The 21,304-nt window shown below is 44.1% G+C and overlaps 1 protein-coding gene across 1 annotated transcript in view; it reads right to left on the reverse strand.

Annotated features, from left to right (window-relative positions):
* Window positions 1–21,304, reverse strand: part of TBC1D19 (TBC1 domain family member 19) — a 314,406-nt gene that overhangs the window by 177,930 nt on the left and 115,172 nt on the right. The window contains exons 9-11 of the mRNA XM_077279938.1: window positions 12,577–12,649; window positions 11,600–11,638; window positions 4,087–4,199 (exon numbers count right to left, since the gene is read on the reverse strand). Coding sequence (XP_077136053.1) covers window positions 4,087–4,199; window positions 11,600–11,638; window positions 12,577–12,649 — 225 coding nt within the window. The remainder of the gene's footprint in view (window positions 1–4,086; window positions 4,200–11,599; window positions 11,639–12,576; window positions 12,650–21,304) is intronic.

The raw sequence follows: 21,304 nt of genomic DNA on the forward strand, positions 1-21,304 counted from the left end.
AAAATTCTGACGTCTTAAAGCATAAGCCCGGATGAAACAGTTTTCTTAGCTGAAACTACCTCACTGACCCTTAGCGCCCCAAAAAAGGAGATAGAAAATATGGAATTAAACAAAAGCGCTTCCTCCATATTCCTACAAACATGCCCGAGAGCGGAACAAATATCAATTAACAAAGAAATAGAAATAGGGCACCTCAAATCTGGACAAAACCTCTCCCTCTTCAGGCCCTTCAAAAATTGCTTAACCAAAAAGAATTCTGTTAACGCAGTACCGCCATGCAGTTTTAAAAAGAAAGAGACACCCGCAAAACTTTTTGCTATTGTGGAAAAAGATAATCCCTGTTTGACCAAAGACTCAGCGAATTTCAAAGCTGAATTTGGGTCAGGAACAGAGGGGTTAAAACCGAAAAGCACAGAAAAATCTACCCATTTCTTCCATGCGACTGAGTAATCAGCCCATGATCTTACTGATAAAGAATTTTGAATAAAATAAGGAATTATATTGGAATCAGGTCCTGAATTGAAAGGGAGCAATCGTACGCTTCTTTGTCTGCCATTGGGACCTGTAGATAAAAATCAAGCCACTGACGATGTAATATAAGATCAGTTAAATGACTAACTTTACCATCTCCCAAAGCTGCTTTTAACCAAATATTGCAGTTCAAGCACTCCAAAACCAATTTTCTCTGAATTTTTGCAGCAATCGCATTCTTGGAAGATAGAGTATTGATCGAAAAATTCACTGCTGGATTCATGGAATGTAATACGACCCTGAAATTTCTTAACTCATGACCCCATAGGCAAATACACAGAAGGATTGATAACAGCTCAGCAATAAACGGGTTCTTGTTTATACTTCTAGCAACCCAGCTAGCAGGCCATTCCCGGGATACCCAGTGAGTTTGGAATAAACAAGCCAAACCCATACTGGAATCTACCGAAAAAACGAGGGGAATAGAGTCTGAGGAAATAAAAGGGGATTGGATTATTGATTTACCATTAAAGCCCTCTAAAAATGCTAGCCAGATTCTGGCGTCTTCCTTCACTTCAGAACATAGTCTGATATGGGAATTGGGAGAGGAATGCCCTTTAGTGGCTTCATAAAGTGACCTGGAAAAAACCCTGCCAATCGGAATGACTCTTAAAGAAAAATTCAGCAGGCCCAGTAGGGACTGAAGCTCTTTCAGAGTGATTTTGTCCTTAGCTAATAAGTTTTCCAATGAACCACGAAGTTTGTCAATTTTCTCACGCGGCAAAAGAGTTTCCATTTTAACTGAATCAATCGTGATACCCAAAAATTCAATACAACTACAAGGGGGTACCGTTTTCTCGTGGGCAATTGGGATTCCAAAATATGCGCACAAATCTAGGAACCTAGAAAGCGTATTTTCACAAGCCATAGATTGGGAAGGGCCAACAAAAAGGAAATCATCTAAATAATGTAAAATACCCGCCTCACAATCACTACATTCCAAAACCCAATGTAAAAAACGAGAAAAATTCTCAAAATAAAAACAGGACAGGGAAAAACCCATAGGAAGGCATTTGTCAAAAAAGAAGCAGTTATCAAAATGAAAACCCAAAGAATTAAACCCCTCCGGGTGCACTGGGAGAAGTCTGAAGGCAGATTTGATGTCTGATTTGGACATAAGGGAGTTAGGGCCGAATTTTCTAAGCATATCCAGAGCGATATCAAAGGATGAGTAGGTGACAGAACACACTGACTTGTCCACCTCATCATTCAGTGATTGGCCGACTGGATAAGATAGGTGATGAATCATACGGAAAGAACCCGACTCCTTTTTGGGAACGATACCCAGAGGGGATAACCGAAAATTTAAAAACGGGGGAGACAAAAAGGGGCCCGCGACCCTACCTAGCTCTATTTCCGAAAAAATTTTTTCCCTAGCAACATCGGGGAAGTCGTTAATGGATGGGAGATTTTTAACTAAAACACACCCATAGCCTTTAAATTGAGGAACACGAAAACCTAGAGAAAAGCCATTATATAATAAACTACTGATCTCCCTGTCTGGGTATTTGTTTAGCCAGTGGGCCATTCTTTCCAACCTCACTGGCGATTGAGCCCTTAGAAATTGCTTCTTTAGAGGATTGCTGGGCAGCCTGCTTTTTAAAGCATTTGGACATTGGGTGGGGGTTCCCACAAAAAGAACATTCGTGCCGAAAACGGCAGCTATTGTTCCACTTACAGGATGAATCATTATAAGCAAAACAAACACCTTTTTTGGTAGCAGAAAAAGAAGGCTGCCTAGCAACAGTAGTCCTCATAGGAAGCATGAGATTGATCCATAAACCAATGTCTTTGGATCCCCATTTAAGTTCGGGATGAACTGACAGCTTGTGTCTAAAAGCCTCATCATAACTGAGCCAAGCGGAGCCACCAAAATTTCTATAAGCTTCCAAAATGATATCAACGTGTTGGAAGAGACTACTACAAAGGTTAGGAGATCTCTCTCCCAACACGGAAGCATAGATGGCAAACGCTTGGACCCAGTTATTAAAGGACCTAATATTACGCTTAGTATCATCATTATCAGATTTGTCATCTTTCTTCTCAGATTTAGGGGGGTGATCCCTACTGGGTAACAATGAAAATAGATCGACAAATTGATTATTCCAAATGAGCTCCTTAACAGAGGGGCTCAAATGGAATCCCAGCGGGGAAAGCTCACAAGTTAAAGCCTCCTTGAAAGGATTCAAAGGAGGCACAACAAGGGCAGCAGCTTCTGAGCGAAAAAGAGCAGGAGAAGCTGCTGCCCGAGAAGAATCACTAGCCTCTCATAATGCTTCGGCTACCACAGATTTAATCAAATCTCTTAACTGGTTCTGAGGGACAGACAAGGGAGTATTATAAATCTCACCCCTCGCTGATCGGTCGTCCGGTCCTCCTCCTTCTTCACAGCCTGAGCTCCAGCCCGCAGGATGGGGCGAGCACAGCTGCCTGGCAGATCCTGGATCACGGTCCTCTTCTTCCTCAGATGATATGGGGGGTGGAGCGGACCTCGAGCTCCGTACAGCAGTTGCAGGAGCTGACCGGGCGCTAGCCGAGAGGGGCACCGCGGCGCTTTTACGGCCGGTGCCCTTTCTGGCTCTTCCGGCCGCTCCTGATGACGTGGACGGCTCACCCAGATGACGACTTCCGAAGTCTCGCGGAGGGCTGCGAGACTTTGACACGCAGCGGCGGCCGGACTTCCTGTTCGCCGCTGACACACCGAGCCTGGATGCCGCAGGAGACGGAGCCGCTGAAGAAACCGTCTTCTGTCTTCTGGCCCTTGATGGAGAGCTCACAGCGGCCGGAGCTCCCATTTCTTGCCCCGCATCTGGCGTCGGAGGTTCCGGAACAGGCGGAGGAGCGATGGCTTCGGAGGCTGCTAACGGAGGTTTTACAGCTAAGCAGCTTTTCAGCCAATCCTCCCCGTCCTTCTCGCCGGCTCTTGATAGGAGTTCCTGCAGGAGCTTCTCCATCTCTCGACGAGGTCTCTTCTTTTCTTCAAGCACCGGCGAACTGAGTATCTAACGCCGGTGCACAGGTATATATAATCACAAAATCTGCCCAGCAACTGATTGACAACCAATCAACTTGTCAAAATTTAGGCGGGCAAAAAGCCAGCCAGAACCAGATCTGGCTGCTTTTACATACAAGAACTGTAGAATGTGTTGACCTCAACTTGACCCTAAAATCATGGCTAAAATGAATGTATTAGGCCTATGTGGACATGGGACCCCCGCTATATTTTTATTGTTTGAGCGGGGGGGCTTACATTCTTCAAGAATGGCCCCTTTTAGACAAATATTATTGTGGTCCCTTGGGTAGTGAAATGTACAAATCTGCACCAATATATGTTATGCTCAAACACGATAGGTTCTTGGCAGCACATGGGAAATTGTTACTGATTTGTACCTACATTCAGTATGCTGGACACTAAAAGCCCCCTGCTGACTTTTTGGAAAAGACTACCATTAGGGCTGGATATGCTTGAATCAGTTGCAGTTACAAACCTAAATTTAATCCATGTGTTCGTATTTTAAAAATAAGAACTCAGAAAACAAATGTCCCATCACATACCTCAGGCTGGTCTGAGATGTTCAGTAGGAGCGCCCATAAATCTGCCCGAAGAGCTGTTGGACATCCCTGACGCACATACTGCTGAGCGGCCGCACTGTCATGTTCTGCTAGGACTGAAAAGTCACAGATTATCGTACATGACGTCATGTACACAACACTAAAATAAATGATTTTTTTTTTCACATTGGTTGATATCACACTATTAGTAAGAACCTGTCGGGTCCACCTAGATACTGAAAATGCCACCAATATCTGTTAGAGCCCTATTTCTGCATTATTATAAAAAAAAAAAATCCGAAATCCGTTACTATGAGCATCAAAAACACTTTTGTATTGCTGCTTATAACACGCTAATTTGCCAGGAATAGTGCAGGGAGGTATCTATTCCCCAGGACTAGTGACGAACACAAGTGCTTGTTACTAGCATTTGCCTAGGGTGCTCGGGTATGCACAGAGTATCGTGGGTGCTCGAGTGATATGTTCGAGTCCCAGCGCCAACATGTTTCACGGCTCTTAAAACAGCCACAAAACATGCAGGGATTGCCCATGTCAGGCAACCTCCGCATGTTTTGTGGTGTCTAACATGCGGGCGCAGTGGCTCGAACATGTTACTCAAGCACCTGCGATACTCGGAGCACCTTCAAGCACTTGAGCACCTCACGCCCACGGACTAGTCCAGCCTGTGGTGCCACCTTGGTGTGAATTCTGTCCCGTCACAGCTGTAGTGTAGGACGTTGATCAACAGCCTAAGATTTCTTGTGGGGAACAGTTTAGAAAGATGCCAATCACACTGAGGCTGGACTAATTTGAGGAGATGGACTCCTAGTACTCCTAGTATATTATGAGGCACAATATAAAATGGTCTTTGCCACTCATATGAGCAGAGTTTTGGAACATCAAACAGTTCGATTACATTCAGGAATAGGTCTAGTGCAGATACAGGTGGCACCTTGGGGCCTTAGAGGACCAGACAAGTTCTCTTTAAATGAGGCTTGAGTCCAGGGACTGTCCAGGATTAGAACGATGTACCATGAGCTTAAATGGCACAAAGTAGGAAAAACAAATTATCTACACTAAAACTTTCCTGGCAGTTTAAAAAAGTGGAGGGCTCAATAGCACTAATTTTAATGGGTAGAATAGGGAGGTAGCAGATCTATTGTTAATCTTTCTGTGCAGCATGTGTATTCTACACATGCAGCCTTACAGCATGCACAGGATATACACTCTCTGCAGTGCACATATACAAAACACTGCTAAATTCATGCACACACACAGCTCTGCTACATACACACAGCTCAGCTACATCCATATACACACACATACAAACACAGCTCTGCGCTTAGCTGCACACTGTATAAATCAAAACATTTTGAAGCTCCTGATCCTTCAGCTAGTCACGAAGCAGCAACTGTGCAAGTCCTGGTAGCTTTCTCTCTAGCTGTGCCACGATCAGACTGATCAGTGTCATTCAGGAGGAGAGAGAACGGCGCTGATACAGTGATCGGGAAGCAAGCTGTGTCAGTATTTTCTTCAATTAGAGACAGCTGCTTCAAACAGCAAGATCTTTCTCTTGCTTCAAAAACTGGTGCCTTATAGTACAAAAAATACGGTATGATTTTTTTTTCATAAACAGCACCACTCCTGTTCAATGGGCTTTGCCTGGTGTTAAGGTACCGTCACACTAGGCGATATCGCCAGCAATCCGTGACGTTGCAGCGACCTGGATGGCGATATCGCTGTATTTGACACGCAGCAGCGATCTGGATCCCGCTGTGAAATTGCTGGTCGCTGCTAGAAGGTCTGCACATTATTTGGTCGCTAGGTCGCCGTGTATCGCCGTGTTTGACAGCAAAAGCGACGATACCAGCGATATTTTACACTGGTAACCAGGGTAAACATCGGGTTACTAAGCGCAGGGCCGCGCTTAGTAACCCGATGTTTACCCTGGTTACCAGCGTAAAAGTTAAAAAAACAAACAGTACATACTCACCTGCGCGTCCCCCAGCCTCTGCTTCCTGACACTAAAGCGCCGGCCCTAAACTGAAAGTGAAAGCAACAGCGGTGACGTCACCGCTGTGCTGTTAGGGCCGGAGCTCAGTCAGCGTCAGGATGCAGAGGCTGGGGGACGCGCAGGTGAGCATGTACTGTTTGTTTTTTAAACTTTTACGCTGGTAACCAGGGTAAACATCGGGTTACTAAGCGCGGCCCTGCGCTTAGCAACCCGATGTTTACCCTGGTTACCCGGGGACCTCGGCATCGCTGGTCGCTGGAGAGCGGTCTGTGTGACAGCTCTCCAGCGACCACACAGCGACGCTGCAGCGATCGGCATTGCTGTCGCTATCGCTGCAGCGTCGCTTAGTGTGACGGTACCTTTACAGCTTATCCTGATGCAAATGAATGGTGTTGAGTTGTACAAGCAGACAACAAAAGAAGCAATATTTCTATTCTCAAGGGCAAAAGTAACATATCCTTTTTATCCAGGACAAACCCTTCACAGAGTTGTTCCCAACAACTCATGATTTTCATAAGGGTGCAGTGCACACCAGAAACGCGTTAAAGGGAACCTGTCACCCGCAAAATCGAAGGTGAGCTAAGCCAACCGACATCAGGGGCTGATCTACAGCATTCTGAAATGCTGTAGATAAGCCCCCGATGTATCCTGAAAGATGAAAAAGCATTAAGCTACTTACAGGTAGCGGCATTTCTCGGAGGCCCATGACAGCACGACGAGAGAGGGGATCCGCCCATTAGGAACAGGAAACCTACAGAAACAAAAGGGCGGCACCTCTCCCCTGCATCAGTTGTATTTCAGAGCCTTGAGAGGACTACCGCGGTTAGTAGCATACAAAAATATACATTATATACAGTTTATATACAAAATTTTAACCCATATATTGGAACTGGGCATATATACGTGAGATATATACATTATAGGAGGTGCAACCCCCACGTGAAATCGGGAGGGAACTAAGGGTGCTGTCATGGGCCTCCGAGGAATGCCGCTACCCGTAAGTAGCTTAATGCTTTACTCGGACTCCCATGACAGCACGACGAGAGATTTACAGAGATGTAACACTACCTTAGGGAGGGACTATAGCTTGCAGCACCCTTAACCCGAAGGTGAGATCAGAGGAGGCCCCTAAATCCAACCTATAGTGTTTAAAGAAGGTGGACGGGGATGACCATGTGGCCGCCTTACATATCTGGTCGATTGATACTCCAGATTTTTCCGCCCAGGATGTAGCCATGGCTCTGGTGGAATGCGCCCTCAGATTCTGCGGAGTCGGACCCCCACCTGCAGTATAAGCCAAAGAGATAGCCTCCCTAATCCACTTCGCTAGCGTGTACTTTGATACCCTGAGTCCCTTTCTAGGATTTTGGAAAGATAGAAATAACGCATTATCTTTCTTCCATGTATCGGTAACAGAGATGTACTCTAACAGGCATCTCCTAACGTCTAGCGTATGGAGTAGTTCTTCCTTAGGGTTGGAAGGGTTAGGAAGGAAAGATGGTAACACTATCTCCTGAGACCTGTGAAATCGAGATGATACTTTTGGTAAATAGGCCGGGTCCGGTCTGAGGACTACCCTATCTGACAGAAACTCTGTATAAGGGGAAATTCTGGAGAGAGCTTGTATGTCTCCTACCCTACGGGCAGATGTTATCGCTACCAGAAATGCTGTTTTAAGGGATAAGGCCTTAATTGAAGCTGATTGTAATGGTTCAAACGGCTCTCCTAAATTAAGATCCCAAGGCATAGATCTATCCTTATGTATGGGTCTAGCCCTACTAGAAGCTTTAATGAACCTTGAGATCCAATAATTATTGGCGATGTTACAGGAAAACAAGGCCCCTAGGGCCGAGACTTGTACCTTTAGGGTACTAGTGGATAGATCTAGCTCTAAGCTCCTTTGCAGGAATTCTAAGATCTGTTTTATAGGTATTCCCTCTTCTAAATTAAAGTCAGAAGAGGCCAGGAATTTCCGCCAGGTTCTAGCGTAGATTGTTGTTGTAATCTGCTTTCTACTTTTCATAAGGGTTTCAATCAAATTTGGGGAGAACCCTTTGTTTTTCAGTAACGCCCTCTCAAACTCCATGCCGTCAAATGGAGACTCTTTACTTGAGGATGGCTGATCGGACCCTGGTGGAGCAAATCTGGAATGTCCGGAAGCACCCAGGGGTCCCCCACTGACATGATCCTGAGCCAGGTGAACCAGGCCCTTCTGGGCCAGAATGGGGCAATCAATATAACTCTTGCCCGATCTTCTCTTCTCTTCCTGATTACCAGAGGTATCAGGCCCAGCGGGGGAACGCATAAGCCAACCGAAAGTCCCAGTTGATCAGAAAGGCGTCTACCGCCAGAGGATTCTCCCTGGGATTTAGGGAACAGAATTTTATTGTCTTTCGGTTGTCCCTGGTGGCAAATAAATCCACCTCTGGATGTCCCCATTTGTGGACAATCTGGTTGAACACGAGACTGTTTAGAGACCATTCCCCTTGTCTCAGGGTGTTGCGGCTTAGAAAGTCCGCTTTCACATTTTCTTTTCCTCTTATGTGCAGTGCGGTTAAAGATAGAAAATGATTCTCCGCTGTCTGGAATAAACGGTCCGCCACTCTCATCAGAGATTCGGAATGAGTTCCACCCTGGTGATTTATGTATGTGACCGCCACCTGGTTGTCAGAGAGGATCTTAACGTGGTGACCCTGCAGATATATGAGGAATTTTTTAACTGAAAGTTCAATTGCCATTAACTCTCTGTGGTTAGAGGAGGCTGATGTTAAGGGGTCCCATAGACCCTGAACTATCATGTCATCCATGTGTGCTCCCCAACCTGAAGGGCTAGCGTCTGTTGTTACAATACGTGTCACCCGTGTTACCCAGGGAACTCCCGCCGATAAATTGTCACTGTTTAGCCACCATCTAAGAGAAGTAAGGGCTTCTGGACCCAAAGTAATCTGACTCTGCAAAGACCCCTGTAAAACTCTATCATTAACCAGTACCTCGGATTGTAAAGGTCTGGTGTGAAATTGGGCCCACCGGACAGCGGGAATGCATGAGGTTAGAGATCCTAACAGTGACATAGCCTGTCTAAGGGTCATGGATGGTTTATCAATTGCTTTAGACACTTGTTGTTGGATGTGTAACAACTTGTCAGGCGGAAGACCACACTGTTGGGTTTTTGAATTTAACAACAGCCCTAAGAATCTCTGTATCATTTGGGGCTGTAATCGGGATTTTTCATAATTTATGATCCACCCCAGATGCTCAAGTTTGGTTGTGGTTGTTTCTAGTTGTGAGAGGCAATGGTCTGCCGAACTTCCCACTATAAGGAAGTCATCCAAATAGGGGACAATCAGGATGTCAGATTCTCGCAAGTGCGCCATGACTTCGGCCACTAACTTTGTAAATACCCTAGGAGCCGCTGATAAGCCAAAGGGAAGAGCTCTGAACTGGAAGTGACGAATCTGTCCCCCCATTGTCACAGCTACTCTCAGGAATCTCTGGAAGTCTTCATGTATTGGAACATGATAGTATGCGTCCTTTAAATCCACAACTACCATGAAGCAGTGATTAAACAACATTTTTATTGCTGTACTGACTGTTTCCATTTTAAATGATTCATTGACCAGGAACTCATTAAGGCTTTTGAGATTTATGATCGTTCTAAACGATCCGTCTGGCTTCTTGATCAGAAAAAGAGGAGAGTAAAATCCCCTCCCTCTTTCTGATCCTGGGATTTCGATCAAAACTTTCTTGGAGCATAAGTTCATGACCTCTGCTTCCAGGGCTGCTTGTTCAAGGGGGGAGGAACGTAAAGGGGTTAACTTAAATTTATCCCGAGGCCAGTGACTAAAGTCAAGTTTTAGACCTTTTACTATAATGCCTCGGACCCATTTACTGCCCGGATGAGCTTTTACGACTGGACTGGTCGCTTCTGTCCTTCTCCTTGGGCTTCTGACGCACATCATCAAGCAGCTGCTGCTGCTCACCACCACTCTCCATGATGAACTGCGACCAAAAGCAGGGTTCCAAAGTCGTCACCTGCTTAAATCCCCCTTGGATCCGGTCAGCAGATAGGCCAGCGCCATTCCCATTGGCCCAGGATACAGCAGGGAGGATAGGATTCTTGTGGGAGAAACCGGTAATCAGGATACATGGGCGCCGCCATTTTGGATCGACTGCGCATGCGCAGACATCCGGCGACCCGGAAGCGGCTGCTAACTCCGCCCCCCCACGTCACCGCACCCGGAAACGCTCCAGCACACGCTGAGAGCGGTGCAGGACGCCGGGGACGGACCGCAGCGCTCCGGGTGTTCACCCACATAATCCTGACGCTGGCACCCCGCAAGCACGCCGCACCGCTGCACCGCCAATGGCATATACTTACCGGCGCTGACGCTGATGGAGGCGAGAAATCCCCTGGACTCTGCTCCCTGCTGCGAACACCACCGACGTGCAGTCCAGCAAGGACCACCGTGGCGTCTCCAGGGATCTCCGCACCGGCCGAGGTAGGAGACCCCCTCGCTACCGGATTCGGCCGGTCCCTTTAGGAACAGGAAACCAACTGATGCAGGGGAGAGGTGCCGCCCTTTTGTATCTGTAGGTTTCCTGTTCCTAATGGGCAGATCCCCTCTCTCGTCGTGCTGTCATGGGAGTCCGAGTAAAAAGAGGTTAGATTATTCTCACCTGGGCGGGCCGTCCGGGTCCGATGTGCGTCGCGGTCCGGTCTGGGGCCTCCCATCTTCTTACGATGACATCCTCTTCTTGTCTTCACGCTGCGGCTCCGGCGCAGGCATACTTTGTCTGGCCTGTTAAGGGCAGGGCAAAGTACTGTAGTGCGCAGGCACCAGGAAAGGTCAGAGAGTCCCAGCGCCTGCGCACTGCAGTACTTTGCTTTTCCCCAACAGGGCAGATAAAGTACGCCTGCGCTGGAGCCGCCGCGTGAAGATAAGAAGAGGACGTCATCGTAAGAAGATGGGAGGCCCCGGACCGGTCCACAGCGGGAACGCCCCTGGGTGAGTATAATCTAACCTCATCTTTCAGGATACATCGGGGGCTTATCTACAGCATTACTGAATGCTGTAGATAAGCCCCTGATGCCGTTGGGCTTAGCTCACCTTCGATTTTGGGGGTGACAGGTTCCTTTAATGTTCCAGTCTATGGACTACCCATGGATGTAATGATGTTTTAACATTGCATCAATAAAATTGAATATGTTATCTGTTGAGCTGCATATTCTTCTCTACTTATCACGATTGTTATTGTCCCTAGCAGCACCGCTCTTCCGTACTCCAAAAGAATATAGGCAACAATGGTAAGCTGGCTTCCTTCCTTTTTTTTTTTTTGCATACAAACTCCTAAAAATAATTTTGTATTCCTCTGCACTAACGATGGGAGGAGCATAAAAGGTCTGTCTGCCTAATCTATAAACTTACAGGACATGCTGGGAGTTGTAGTTTTCCAACAGTTGGAGAACCAAAGGTGTGAAATAGTGGAGTAAACTTTACATACCTTTTTTACCAAGCTGGAAATGTTCATTCTCAAACAATTCTTCGGATAAAAAAATGAAAACAACCAATTATTGGCACTATAAAAATGCAATGAAATTGCTGTAAAAGACTACTACGTTTTGCGTGACAGATTACAACCAGGAGCACAGCTGTGATATGTGAAGAAATATATATATATATATCTTCTTCACTTAGCACAAGGGGGTTGTCTACTGTTCCATCCTCCTCAATGTTTGTTTTCCAGTTGGGCGCAGTCAAAGCACTGCTGTAAAGCTGATAGACTGACAAAAAAGGAGAAGGAGGAGAATGAAGCTGGAGATCTCCTCACCAAGAGCAATGTGCGTTAAAACATATTTCTTCACATATCACAGCCGTGCCTCCAGCCGCCGACTCATGTATGTGTAATACAGCTCATGTCAGTTGAGACACAGGTCTCAGAAGCTGTATATCTTCTGTGTCTGCAGCCCGTCCTGACACGTGACTAGGACAGGCTACAGTTTGAAATATATCAGAGACTCCATTTTATCTTATTCTTGGAGAATCCCTTTAAAGTGTAACTCTAGCTAACTTCTGTGCTATCATTAAGAGGTTTGAGGCTCAGTTTTGCATATAGAGAGCTGTAATGCTTCTGAATTTATTACTGAATTGATAGTTTTATAAATCTATAACACAGAAGCTTCCCGTCAAATGTACGGTAAGTAGCCAGAATAATTTTTAGTATAACTCTACATCTGTGAACAGCAGGGGATTTGTCACTCTGAAATAGGAAAAGAGAGCCACGAGTCCGATAATGGTGCACTTTAAAGTAAATCAACACAAAGTTATTACAATAGAAATTAAATGATGCTCACAATCTGCCTCCACCAAAATGTCTGCAGATTAGCAGAAAAAGTAATTCAAGTAAACATGGTATCATTAATACCAAGACAATTAAAACCAACTAACCCAACAAATGAATGGTACATAATGCCTACCTACCTGGGGGGACTGGGGTGGAGTCATCCACGCCGAGCTGCCCCGTATTAAGGCTCAGCTCACTGAAAAATTCCCTCTGTAGAAAAAAGTATAAATCATAAGTTTCATATCAGTAATTCAATATTTCTTAAAACAACAAAGTACTTCACAGAACTGTATTAGGGTATGTTTACCTACCTTTTTTTTGTGCAAGGTTTTTTCAGTACTTTCTCTGTGAGTAAAAATGCTGTATTTTACAGGATTACTTTTTTTGTTCTTTATTTTGTAATTTTTTAGAAAAAAATATTTTTACAATTTTCAAAAACTTTTTTTTTTTTTACCATTAACTTTCCATTGACTGATCGCTGATCTAGGCATTAGATCTGTGCATTGCACATAGCGAGGGGGGATGTCAGCCCTGCTCTGAGCAGGAGCTTACAGGCCACCGTACCTAGGTGACGCCATAGCAATCTTTTGGCCCGGGGTCAACATTGGCAGAACACGATTGCAATAGCGTTGTGCCCTGATCGAAGCAAAGAGGGAGCTCCCTAACTCTGCCATGCCGATTGATATCGCTGTCACTATTGACAGCGCTGTCAGAAGGGTTAATGGCCCTCAATCCGCACCATCACCGATCGTGGGGGTTTCTGCAGGGTGTCAGCTATCTATAATAAAACCAGAGGTTGGTCCTTCTGTCCGTAGCCTTCGGCGCCTGCGCAGTGTTGTGCAGGAGTCAGTGCATGCCGCACTACAGAATTATTATAGAGTACTGAGAATAGAGTATTCCATTTTCGTGAAGCATTCAAATATACGGTCAACATTAGGCACACACCGGGCATATTGGTGGCATGCGCTGACTGAGGCGCCATTTCATTTAGCTGTCAAATAAATTGCACTGACCTGTCAATGGTGTGCAAGCGCCATGCATAGTTGTGGCATGCGCTGACTGAGGCACCAAAATGAACTTTATTCTTCCCACAAGCATTCGGTTTCAGTCACGAGGGTGACGCTGCTGGTTCAGTCACCGCTCTGAGTATACAGAGCAGCTGGTGTAACCGCGTCCCCGGCCCTGACTGACACTGGCTCTACATTGAGGCCGGCTATTAGTCAGGGCTGAGGACACAACTACAGTTGACTCTCTGTATATACCGAGCGGTGACTGAACTGGTGCCGCCCCCGAGACTGAAACCGAATGCTGGGGGGAATAAAGTTAATTTTCTCCACGCTGCATTCGGCCTCCTGCAGGCACCAGGCAGCATAATAACGCTGTTAACCTGCAGATTAACCCCTTATTTGCAGGTTAACAGCATTATTTCTGGTCACAGGTTCCCTGTAATATAGCAGAAAAATGTACCAATAAAAATAATCTCTGGAGGCAGAGTTATCTTACAGGCAGTGTCCTCCCCAGAGACTAAAGAGGTCACTTATACAAAGTCATAAAAGTTGGTTTATCCACAACAAGACATCTGATATGTGACATCTGATATGTGACATACAGGTAGCACTCATCAGCAGTCTATAACCTGTATGCCCATATTAATAGTTTTCATAGGTCAAATGTGACAGATTCCGTTTAACTCCTTCTCGGCTGATGATGGTTATTTGCATCATTGGCCATGACCCTGCCTTTGATGCAGCTGTCAATCACTGGCTGTGGAATTTAACACACTGGTCAGAAAGCGCGTCACAAGTTGCGCTCATCGGCAATTCTGTCAGTGGTTATGGGGCTCCAATGGGTTGTCATGACAGCCATGAGTCTGCAGAAGACCCCCATGCCTGTCATCATAATATGTGAACGCCGATCCGTGACTGGGGTTCATAGGAGATCGTCATTTTTGCTATACATTGCAGGGCTGAAGCCTTGTTATATACAGCACAAGCAATTGGACGATTGCTGCTTCAAGTCTCCAAAGGGGACTATTAAATACACTAAAATGTCGAAAAAAAGTTTAAAACAAATAAAGAAAAAAATAAAAACACAAAAGCTCAAATCATCCCCTTTTTTCCCTCAAAAAAATAAAACAAAAAAAAAAATACACATTTAGTATTGCTGCGTTCAGAAATGTACGATCTATCAAAATATAAAGTAAACTAATCCAATCTGTAAATGGCGTAAAAAAAATAAAAAAAAAAACCCACGGCAGAATTACGGGGTTTTTTGTTGCCTCAATATTGCAATAAAATGTAATAATGGGCGATCAAAACATCGTATGCACCCCAAAGTGGTATCAATAAAAAAGTCAGCACGGGGGCGCAAAAAAATAAGCCCTCGCCCAGCCCTAGATCCCGAAAAATGAAAACAATAAAGTTCTTAGAAAATGGCGACAAATGCAAAAACTTGCATTTTTTTTTACTATTTAAATAAAAAAATAAATAAACTATACATGTTTGGTATCTGCATACTCGTACTGACCTGGGGAATGCCAGGTCAGTTTTGCCATTACCATATAGTGAACACGGTAAGTAATAACCCCAGAAAAAAAAATTGGAATTGCCCCCTTTTTTGCAATTTCAGCAAACTTGGATTTTTTTTTTCCATTTTCCAGATCACTATATGATAAAATCAATGGTGTCATTCAAAAAGCACAACTCGTCCTGCAAAAAAGCAAGCCTTCATACAGCCATATTGACAGAGAATTTTTTTTAAAAAAAGTTACCGTATGGCTCTTACAAGAAGAGAAGGAAAAAAGAAAGCGGAAAATCGCCTGATGTTGAAGGAAAATACTGCAAAACCTGTGTTGTGTAATATTCTTGAGTGGATGACAGAGGTTGAGCCACATGGGTGAAATCACTCACTGTGGATTTGTGGGGCAGATTCCGTACTGCAAGTCCAATAAAATTGGAGGGCAAATCTTACTGCCATGTGTGGGCTCTAATGAGGCCCACTATGGCTCCATCACCCAAGGGCCCAAGTGAACCTGAACCCTGCTGAAGGCATTAAAAGGTGGATTTCTGGGTATGTTTAAGAAACAAACAGTCTTGTGAATATTTCCTTTGGCAAATTTTGGAAGTCATCATATAACATAGAAATAAGCAGTCAAAAGCGAGTTGAGTGGATTACAGAATTACAGGGGGGTCCTGTTGGAAATATTTAACCCCTTTACCCCCAAGGATGGTTTGCATGTCAATGACCGGGCCAATTTTTACCATTCTGACCACTGTCCCTTTATGAGGTTATAACTCTGGAACGCTTCAACGGATCCTGGTGATTCTGACACTGTTTTCTCGTGACATGTTGTACTTCATGTTAGTGGGAAAATTTCTTTGATATGACTTTATGTGTGAAAAAAATAGAAATTTGACGAAAATTTAGCAATTTTCCAACTTTGAATTTTCATGCCCTTAAATCACAGAGATATGTCACACAAAAAACTTAATAAGTAACATTTCCCACATGTCTACTTTACATCAGCACAATTTTGGAACCACATTTTTTTTGTTGTTGTTAGGGAGTTATAAGGGTTAAAAGTTGACCAGCAATTTCTCATTTTTACAACACCATTTTTTTTTTAGGGACCACATCACATTTGAAGTCAATTTGAGGGGTCTATATGATCGAAAACACCCAAAAGTGACACCATTCTAAAACTGCACATCTCAAGGTGCTCAAAAACCACATTCAAGAAGCTTATTAACCCTTCAGGTGCTTCACAGGAATTTTTGGAATGTTTAAAAAAAAAAATGAACATTTAACTTTATTTCACAAAAAATTTACTTTTAATTGGACCCCAAAAGTTGTTGTGCAATTTGTCCTGAATACGCTGATACCCCATATATGCAGGTAAACCACTGTTTGGGCGCATGGCAGAGCTCAGAAGGGAAGGAGCACTGTTTGACTTTTCAATGTAAAATTGGCTGGAATTGAGATGGGACACCATGTTGCATTTAGAGAGCCCCTGATGTGCCTAAACAGTGGATACCCCCCACAAGTGACACCATTTTGGAAAGTAAAACCCCCCTATGGAACTTATCTAGATGTGTGGTGAGCACTTTGAACCCCCAAGTGCTTCACAGAAGTTTAGAATGTAGAGCCGTAAAAATAAAAAATATTTTTTTCAGAAAAATTATCTTTTCGCCCCCAATTTTTTATTTTCCCAAGAGTAACAGGAGAAATTGGACCCAAAAGGTGTTGTGCAATTTGTCCTGAGTACGCTGATACCCCATATGTGGGTGTAAACCACTGTTTGGGCGCATAGCAGAGCTCGGAAGGGAAGGAGCGCCGTTTGACTTTTCAATGCAAAACCGGCTGGAATTGAGATCAGACTCCATGTCGCGTTTGGAGAGCCCCTGATGTGCCTAAACATTGAAACCCCCCAATTCTAACTCCAACACACCCCTAACCCTAATCCCAACCCTAACTTTAGCCCTAATCCCAACCCTAACCCTAACGGGAAAATGGAAATAAATACATTTTTTTTATTTTTCCCTAATTAAGGGGGTGATATAGGGGGGTTTGATTTACTATTTATGGCAGGTTTTTATAGTGGAGTTTTATGATTGGCAGCTGTCACACACTAAAAGACGCTTTTTTTTTTGCAAAAAATAGTTTTTGTATCACCACATTTCGAGAGCTATAATTTTTCCATATTTTAGCCCCCAGAATCACGTGAGGTCTTGTTTTTTGCGGGATGAGTTCACGTTTTTATTGGTACCATTTTTGGGCACATGACATTTTGTTATTACCTTTTATTCCGATTTTTGGGAGGCAAAATGAACAAAAGCCAGCAATTCATGAATTTCTTTTGGGGAGGGCGTTTACACCGTTCTGCGTGTGGTAAAATTGATAAAGCAGTTTTATTCTTCGGGTCAGTATGCTTACACGATATCTCATTTATATAATTTTTTATGTTTTGGCGCTTTTATACAAGAAAAGCTACTTTATATAAAAAATAATTATTTTTGCATCCCTTTATTCTAAGAGCTAGAACTTTTTTATTTTTCTGGTGATGGAGATATATGGAAGCTTGTTTTTTGCATAACAAGATGACGTTTTCAGCGGTACCACATTTATTTATATCCGTCTTTTTGATAGCGTGTTATTCCACTTTTTGTTCGGCGGTATGATGATAAAGCATTTTTTTTTGCTTTTTTTTAATGGTGTTCACTGAAGGAGTTAATTAGTGGGACAGTTTTATAGGTTGGGTCGTTACGGACGCGGCAATACCAAATGTGTACTTTTATTGTTTAGATTTTGTTAATTCAAATATTTATTTAATGATAGAATAAATATTGATTTTTTATTATTATTTATTATTTTTAAAAAATATTTCTACAATTATTATTATTATATTTTTTTTTATTTCATTCTTACTTTTACACCCTGTCCCACTATGGGACAATCATTTTGTGCAGGCTGATCGCTTCTATAGCATGCAGATCTGCAAGCTATAGAAGCGGTCAGCGCCGCAGCTTCTGTGCACTAACCTTAGAGACTTCCTGAAATGCACTGCACATGACAGGAAGTCTCTCAGCTCTGGAGACCCGGATGTCGTCATGACAACATCGGTTATCCATGGAAGCGACCGATCAGCCCCTGTGCCGTGTCCGGAACGCTGCGATCATGTTTGATCGCACTGTTTCGGGAGTTAAAGTGCCGGTAGCTGTCCGTGACTGCTCCTGGCACTTGGTGCTGGGTGTCATCTGTGACAGTCAGCTGACACCCGGCCCCGGTCGGCCGCACACCACCCGTGTGCATGGCCGATCGGCTATGACGTTCTATACCGTCCATGGTCAGACGGGACTAGCCAACATGGACGGGATAGTATGTCAGATGTCAGAAAGGGGTTTAATGACCACCAATACTTTTTACTGACCTGAGTTCTGAGAGAATAGCATCCCCAGGTAGGGGACAATCCAGCAGCTGACAGTTGCTGCACGATCAGTGTTGAGACAACCATGGCCGTTTAACCCCTTAGATGCTGCTGTCAATTTTGACTGCAGCATCTAAATAGTTAAGAGTGTGTGGAATCCCTCTTTAACTCCGTCAGCATCCTGACACTATGATTGTGCGGTCCTGATGTTTGCAATGGCAATTCACAGTATTAGAGTCTGCCAGATTATAGTGACCTGTTCAGAAGTTAGCAACATTTAGGTGGTAAAAATATATATATATATTTTTTCAGTCCTGCCATGCCATTTTGCATTAATTTCTGAAATTCACTTGAAGGGTTAATAAACTACATGACAGATTTGAATATGTTGAGGGGCGTGGATTTTAAAGCATCATCACTTTTGGGGGTTTTCCAATATATAGAACGCCCAGAGTCACTTCCAAGCTGAATGCCTCCCTAAAAAAATGTTTTTGTAAATTTCCATGAAAAAATGAAAAGTTGCTGCTACATTTTTAAACCTTTTAAAATGCTTACAAAATAAAAGAACATTGTACAGCTGGTGCTAATGTAAGGCAGACATGAGGGAAATGTTATTAATATTTTTATGTGGTATTACTATCTGGAATAACCCTTTCATCCCCGAGCCTATTTTCACCTTCCTGACCAGGCCAATTTTTTTTTTAAATTAATAATAATAATAATAATAATAATTTTATTTATATAGCGCCAACATATTCCGCAGCGCTTTACAACTTATAGAGGGGACTTATACAGACAACAGACATTACAGCATAACAGAAATCACAGTTCAAAACAGATACCAGGAGGAATGAGGGCCCTGCTGATCGCAAGCTTACAATCTATGAGGAAAAGGGGAGACACAAGAGGTGGATGGTAACAATTGCTTTAGTTATTTGGACCAGCCATAGTGTAAGGCTCGGGTGTTCATGTAAAGCTGCATGAACCAGTTAACTGCCTAAGTATGTAACAGTACAGACACAGAGGCTATTAACTGCATAAAGTGTATGAGAACATGATGGAGGAACGTGATTATGTTGTTGTTTTTTATTAATAGGCCACACAGGGATAATTAGGTTAATGCGTTGAGGCGGTAGGCCAATCTGAACAAATGAGTTTTTAGTGCACGCTTAAAACTGTGGGGATTGGGGATTAATTGTATTAACCTAGGTAGTGCATTCCAAAGAATCGGCGCCGCACGTGTAAAGTCTTGGAGACGGGAGTGGGAGGTTCTGATTATTGAGGATGCTAACCTGAGGTCATTAGCAGAGCGGAGGGCACGGGTAGGTTGGTAGACTGAGACCAGAGAGGAGATGTAGGGTGGTGCTGAGCCATGGAGTGCTTTGTGGATGAGGGTAGTAGTTTTGTACTGGATTCTGGATTGGATGGGTAGCCAGTGTAATGACTGGCACAAGGTAGAGGCATCGGTGTAACGGTTGGCGAGGAATATGATCCTGGCAGCAGCATTCAGGACAGATTGGAGCGGGGAGAGTCTGGTAAAAGGTAGGCCAATTAGTAGAGAGTTACAATAGTCCAGACGAGAATGAATAAGTGAGACAGTAAGAGTTTTTGCAGAGTCGAAAGTAAGAAAAGGGCGAATTCTGGAAATGTTTTTGAGATGCAGATAAGAAGAGCGAGCCAGTGATCGGATGTGGGGGGTGAATGAAAGCTCGGAATCAAGGATGACTCCAAGGCAGCGGGCATGTTGCTTTGGAGTAATGGTGGAACCGCACACAGAGATGGCAATGTCGGGCAAAGGTAGGTTTGTAGAGGGAGAGAATATAATTCTGACTACTGTCACTTTATGAGGTTATAACTCTGGAACGTTTCAATGGATCCCGCTGATTCTGAGACAGCTTTCTCGCGACATGTTGTACTTCGTGATGGTGGTAACATTTCTTTGGTATAACTTGCGTTTATTTGTGAAAATATCGGAAATTTGGCAAAAAATTTAAAAAATGTTGCAATTTACAAACTTTTAATTTTTATGCCCTCAAATCAGATCGTTATATCACAAAATCTTAATGTATACTTACCTTGTAATGTCTTCACATCCTATTCCATCCAGATGTGTCCAGATCCCAGAGTTCCAAGCGGCAGACGTTCTCCGACCTCCATATTGGGACACCCAAGTGATGGGTGTCTCAATATGGAAACTGCTGGTGGTACCAACGTATTGCGCGGTACCACCAGCAGAACACCATCGCACCACACACACACACACACACTATATACACCGTACGCACCACACACACACACACACACACTGTATATGCTGTACGCACCACACACACACACTGTATATGCTGTACGCACCACACACACATGCACTATATACGCCGTACGCACCACACACACACACAAACACTGTATATGCCGTACGCAGCCTTTTGCGTGGTACCAAGAGCGGAACATCAACGCGAACACGCCGCTGCCGGGATCAGACGAATGATTTACTAACCGCTGCCATCTTTGTACAGGAGGAGCGCATGCGCAGTTTTAATGTGACCGCCGCTATCTGTCTGCACAAAGATAGCGGTGGTCTGATTTACTGCGCCTGCGCGAATTACGCACAAGTGCAATAAAGTATTCGGCTGATCCCGGCAGCAGATGCACGACGTGTCTACAGGCAGAGGAACCCGGTCACATTAAAGGGGTTTTCCCATGAACGAAAGTTCATTTTAAAAATTGTCTGTGTCTGACCGTGTACGGAGTATACCACATCTCCTGGGCAGGGGAGGAAGCAAAAGACAATACTGACATTACAGCAGGGGATCACAGCGGATTCATTTTGTGAGGTAAAATATTTCACCGACTGTTTTAAACAATATTTTACCTCATGAAATGTATCCTCTGCTATCAAAGCGCACAGGGGTGAGAATGACAGTGGGGAGATAGCTCAT

The sequence above is a fragment of the Ranitomeya variabilis genome, chromosome 1 (genome assembly GCF_051348905.1).
Source record: "Ranitomeya variabilis isolate aRanVar5 chromosome 1, aRanVar5.hap1, whole genome shotgun sequence".
Classification (NCBI taxonomy): Eukaryota; Metazoa; Chordata; class Amphibia; order Anura; family Dendrobatidae; genus Ranitomeya; species Ranitomeya variabilis.